We start from the raw sequence: 6,000 nt of genomic DNA on the forward strand, positions 1-6,000 counted from the left end.
GTTCCCAAATCTGGAACGTACTTCTTGAGGTAGTTCTGAAGGAGGCAACGGGTGAGAAATGTTGTCGAGAACAAGAGCATGGGCTTGGACCACCCGGGAAGAAAGCCGTGAATGCAAGGAAACATCAACAGAGCCAAATATACGCAGGTGTGATTGGCCCAAACCTGAAACCGAACAAGTAGACGGGCAGATCCTTATACCCAAGCAGGAAACACTTGATTTAGTAATGGCCGAAATGTGCGAGCCGGGGTCGTAGACAGCTCTAAGTTTATGTTTTACACCTGTAACATCTTCAACCAGGAGACTTATAGTACCAAGAAGAATTGGGGAACAACCGGAGGATGCCATGCATGACATAGACTGAATGGGTTCAGATGAGTCATGATTACTTTGAGGGGAGCAAGTAACATTTAGTGAATTTTGTGTAGAAGAGGGAAGCGCAGAAACAGAAGAGGGGTGCAGAGAGGTTTGATGTCTATTGGTTTTACAGTGGCGGCAAACATAACGAGAATTACAGTTTTCTTTTCGATGTCGACCTAAACAGTTGAAACAACGCGAGTTTTCTCTTAGATATTTATATTTATCATTTAATGTCATATTTTGATACCTTGAACATTGATGTAAAAAATGCGAATCTTTACATAAGGGACAAGCAAAAGTTCTACTTTCAGAAGAAGACGAATCTGTTGAGTTTACCAAAAGAACGTTTGAGCTGTGCGGTCTTGGTCTCGGTGTGTTGCTATCAGTCGTTTTTGAAAGCTCCATTATGCGAAGTTGTTGGGTAACGAACTCAATCGATAGTCTATAAGTGGGAATGCTTTCTGAAGGCATCTTATTCTCAGAAGCACGTCTGGTATTTGGGTCTAAGTTACTCAAGGCAATAGAAAACAACATGAAATCTGCGAGATCTGGAATTTTCAAAGATTTAATAGAATTTACGGCTGTTTCATGATGTTTTTTGTCTATTGTCAAATTATTATGAACCAACGAATTGTATAAGGAAATGAATTCTACCCAACCATCTATTTTACCATCAAATGACGGAAGTTAAATAGTCGGAAGCATTTGTGACACTGCAGTTGCGTTAGGGGTAGTATCAGGTGTGGTCAGAGCTGCATCTTGTTTCTCTGAATTACACTGAATGTCATGAATGGAGGCTAGTATTCCTTCAAAGGAGGCTTGTGTTTGGGAAATTTCGATTCGCTCCTTCTGAGGCAAATTTTCGTTGAGTGCCTCTATTTGATCTTGAACCTCTTCAAAATTTCTCGAATAATTAAGAAGTTGGTGAACAAAGTATTTGACTTTAGCAAGATTATCGGAGGAATATGATTTGCACTTATTATAAATGGAAGTTACTGTCGCAAAAATATTATCCCTCTTAGAAATCAGCCTATTCAGAGCTTTCTTAAGTTCTGGATCGATCTCTTCCGTTTTAGAAGTGAATTAATTGATCGAAAAACGGAAGTGAATGATTAATTATTTGTATCCACAGAAAAAAAACGTAAGTATGGCAACGTGCGACGAAAGATTTCCCTGTTATTAATGAAAATATTAGAACACCGGCAACGTCGCACGAAAATCAAAATGAAGGAAGCGATTAACAAAAAATAGAAGCTGTAAAAACAGTTAATTTCGAAAAATGAAATCGAAATTACAAAATTCGGCACGATAGGACCATGGCGAGGACCATGGTGAGGATTGAGTGGACTGTAAATTTTGCTAGTTCGGAGGCACTTTCGATTTCGATTCAAACTATGAATAATGAATGAAGAACCATCAAAAAAGGGAAACTCCTACCTTGAAGTCTTCGGGCTAATGCTTGAGGATTCGACGATTTTCCGAAATCCAACTGGCCAGCGGACAGGATTCTCGCATCGAAGTCCTTTCACTGATGGTTCTTTCATACACAATAAGGAAGCAAAATCACGTTATTTAACTGTACTCAAGAAGAAGTTCGAATCACCAGATTTTTGAAAATAACTCGGAAACTGAGTTTTCACTTAGTCGGAAACGTAAATAAACTTTTAGAAACTCATAAATGAAAATTATATCGAGAGAAAAATCTTTCATTCTCACAAATCTTAAACACATTGTCGCGAAATTGATAAGAAAAATCGAAAATACTAAATACGTGTGTTTCGCGACATCTATGAATACGTTTAATAAGTTAATAATAACCTGAAATGGAAACTAAAATTGTTATGATTGGCGTTAACAGTGATCAATGAATGTACAAAAATTGCCGTAGTGTATAATAACGCTTTCAGATGGCATTCAATTGAACATTTCAAAAAAATAAAAAATATTTACGAAAATATTTATTGTTTGTCTGACAAATGTCAGATTTTTTATTTTTTTCCAAACTTTAACACCCCCCCACCGAGTCGTAGCTGACATTCACGAGGCTTTTTATTACTATTATCTGATCTGATGCATTCTACTAATTACCGTTGGAGAGGAACTCGGTCATGTAAATCTACTACTGGATCCCGGAAATAGGTATTTAGAAAATATAACGAGCGTTCAATAAAATTCGTGATCAAGTGTGCTGTGGAGAAATTCGAGATGATTTTCCGTGACCACGAGTAGCGCTTAGCTTGGACCATCTCACTAACATTTGTTTAAATACTTTGAATCTGGGCAGAATATGGTACAAGCTAAGCGCTACTCATACTTACAGAAAATCAGCTCTAATTTTTTGAAAGCACTCTTGACCACGAATTTCAATGAACGCTCGTTATATTAGAACTGAAAGATCAGAGAAAAATATTCGAAACAGAGAATTATGTGACATTCAGTTTGAGTTTTCATAGTATTGAATATGTCAGAAAAGGCGAAACCCAAAAACAAGCCTCGACGAAAAAATTCAGGGAAATCTTACGATTTGGTGACATGCTTACCAGATCCGACAAATCCCAGGAGTTTTTTCTTTCCGGAATGGGCAGATGACGAAATCAATTTGGCATCGGTCAGTTCACTCTTACATGGAGGTAAATTGAAAAATTTATGTGTTTTATAAATAATGTAATCGAAATTTACCATACTCTATAATATAATCTTTTAATGACTTAAGCGTAGAGTTGAGTCGGGGATGATGGAGAGACCAACCTCTTCAACCATCTATGTCAATTTGCTGTGATATCATTCCTTAATCCAAACTAGTACTTATTCTATTATCACAGGGAAACAGCTGTCTGGGTGTCGAGGTTTTTTGAGCTGATTCTATATCAATTTGATGTCCTGAATTCAAATAACGTATTCATTTTTAGGAGCTCAAATTTTTAAGATATACAATTTTAGATAAATATAAGTTACATTATTTCAACTCAAATCCATAAATGTAGTAATCAAAAGTAGACACGAAATTTTTATTTTAGTTATACAAAATACAATATTATTATTATATAAAGGTATGACTAGAGGTATAAACCTATAAACTCAATAAAAGAAATGAAAATATGAATTCCACAGTACAAAAAAAAGTATAATAACACAATATGACAATAAGAACACTCAACACCGGTCGAAACTGTTTTTGAAGGCATTCACGGATGGCGAGCCAACAATACTCTCCGGAAGGTGATTCCATAGGTCGAAAACACGATTGCAAAGAAAATACTCTCTGCAAGGCGGCCTGAACTTTTCCTTCCGTAACTTGAAACGATGTCCTCGAAGTCGCTGGTCAGCATTTAGTTGGTACAGATGAGAAACGTCTTCACCGAACATACCATTAAGCGCTCGGTATGTGGTGATCAAGTCCCCACGTGTACGGCGGCTGGCAAATGATGGGAGGTCAAAGATAGTTAGTCTCTCCTCGTAGGATGGGCGAGACCGACCGTAAAGAAGACGTGTAGCTTGTCGCTGAATTGACTCTAGAAGCGTAGTATCACGGACTAGTGTTGGAGACCAGACAGGACCAGCGAACTCCAAGATTGGGCGCACGTAAGATGTGTATAGTGTCTTACACCTGTATGTCGCCTCGAAGAAAGGCTTTCTGAATCATATACAACACTTTTTTGGCTCTCTTGGTGATGTGCAGAATATGCTCTGACCAGGATAGATTTTCAGAGATAATAACACCAAGGTCAGAATGCGTCTTGTTGGACTCGACCACGTTGCTTGATATATGATAAGCGGTCCTCGGATTGTTTTTGCCCATGTGAATCACTCTGCATTTTTCAAGATTCAGTGGAAGGAGCCACTTCCTTGAACACTCATGTAGGGCTCGAAGGTCATCTTGGATCAGAGCAGCATCAGAGATGGGATTTCCGTATATCTTCGTATCATAGGCGAACAGTGAGCACTTGGACTTCAACAGGCCTGGCAGGTCCGAGGTATATAGGATGAATAGGATTGGTCCAAGTACCGATCCCTGGTTTATACCGCTGGTAACGCTTCTGGCACTCGATAGGAAATCACCCACACGAACACGAAACATCCTGTTTGAGAGGAAAGAACTGATCCAGGAAGAAGAGGGCCACGTATACCAAGTTTTTTAAGCTTCGCTATCAGTCGTTTGTGTGGTACCCGGTCGAACGCCTTGGAAAAGTCCAAATACACCACATCGACTGGAGTACCACTATCCAACATACTCTACTAATAGTCAACACATGTTAATAATAGGTTGGTTATTATAGATCGACCTGACAGAAAACCGTGCTGACTGGCTGGAAGGAGATTGTTTTCCGTAGCGAAGTGAATTATCTGATCGAGAATAATTCTCTCACAGACTACTCCACACAGTGAGGAATTGCGGTTTTTCCTCATTTGAAGTTCTTCCTTGATTACTCTTAAAGTATTGATTTTAGATATAGGATTTGCTTAAGTAACCCTCACTGTTTCGGATTCAAATTTCAATCCTCCATAAAACGGCGCAGGTAGCCAATAGGCTCCTCGTATTGGAGTATTTAAATTTCAATGACGGCATTAAATTTTGATGAACGTTCCTGCAACTGGATGTGAGAAAACGAGAAAGCGTATAAAATAATAAATTATTGCTTGGAAGCTCCGGTTTTTCTCCTTCATTTTGAAAATTACAATATTTTCGAATATGAATGCATAATCTTCTTGACATTCCTTGACATCGTCCTTTTTTATCTTCTTGCCATTTTTTCGAAACTGTAAAATTATGTTATATTTGTATTGAAATCTTAACAGGTAAACACAAAGAGAAAGTTGATAAAAGTGATAAAATGGAAAAAGGAGAAAAAAGTGAAGAATTCTACAGACGTTTTGAAGATCCGCAAGTATTATTTCTCCCCTTCTGCCTGCAAGATCTGGAACATGATTGGAAAAGACCTCGAAACATATTCTCCGAGGTAAATTTTATATCCACCTTCAATAAATCAAACAAGTACATATTTACAAAGTTAGCTTTAATTTATCCAGGCGAAAAATTTACAATAGCAAAGTTACACCACACATATCTAAAATGTTGAGATTTATTATTCATGGTTACTCACTGAGTCCTGGTCCTTACCTTAAAAACAATTTTTTTTAAATATTCGTATTTGCTTTTGAAATAGGCCACAACCTTGGTAATCACTACTTCATTAGAGCCAAATTTCTTTTATGGAGGACTCTTTTGTGGCCTGTAAAGAGTCAGTTATCACCAGGGCCAGCGTTAGGGGTGAAAAAGTGAAACGACCATTTCATGCGCCTCTATTTGAGGGGCGTCAATTCGATCCAGTTTGCTGCCCGCCTTTTCATATTTAATCCTTGATTCTCAAAAACAACATAATGATGTTCCGCCCATTCCGCGCCATTTGTCAACATTCCCTGCAATAAAACTCCAAGTATAATAAATAAAAAAAAATTATAAATAAAACGGCAGTATTATAAATATCACATGGCAGCCCAGTCAATATAAACAGAATTCCCTATTACCCTCATTGAAATTGGGATAAAATCATTATGTATTCCACAAAGATGAAAAACAATTCCAATTATTTGGAAGCTGATATTTAGAGCCCGTTCACATGAGAAGCGGTCTACGCGCGA

The 6,000-nt window shown here is 37.8% G+C and overlaps 1 protein-coding gene across 4 annotated transcripts in view; it reads left to right on the forward strand.

Annotated features, from left to right (window-relative positions):
* Positions 1–2,802: 2,802 nt before the first annotated feature.
* LOC123681983 (androglobin-like) overlaps positions 2,803–6,000 on the forward strand; it is an 81,386-nt gene continuing 78,188 nt past the window's right edge. For 2 of the 4 annotated variants that reach the window (XM_045620359.1, XM_045620362.1), the window contains exons 1-2: positions 2,805–2,990; positions 5,158–5,318. In XM_045620359.1, coding sequence (XP_045476315.1) covers positions 2,822–2,990; positions 5,158–5,318 — 330 coding nt within the window. In that variant the 5' untranslated portion in view covers positions 2,805–2,821. Of the gene's footprint in view, positions 2,991–5,157; positions 5,319–6,000 lie in introns of all 4 variants that reach the window. The other 2 variants (XM_045620361.1, XR_006747747.1) reach the window with 2 other exon arrangements.

The sequence above is a fragment of the Harmonia axyridis genome, chromosome 6, assembly GCF_914767665.1.
Source record: "Harmonia axyridis chromosome 6, icHarAxyr1.1, whole genome shotgun sequence".
Taxonomy (NCBI): domain Eukaryota; kingdom Metazoa; phylum Arthropoda; class Insecta; order Coleoptera; family Coccinellidae; genus Harmonia; species Harmonia axyridis.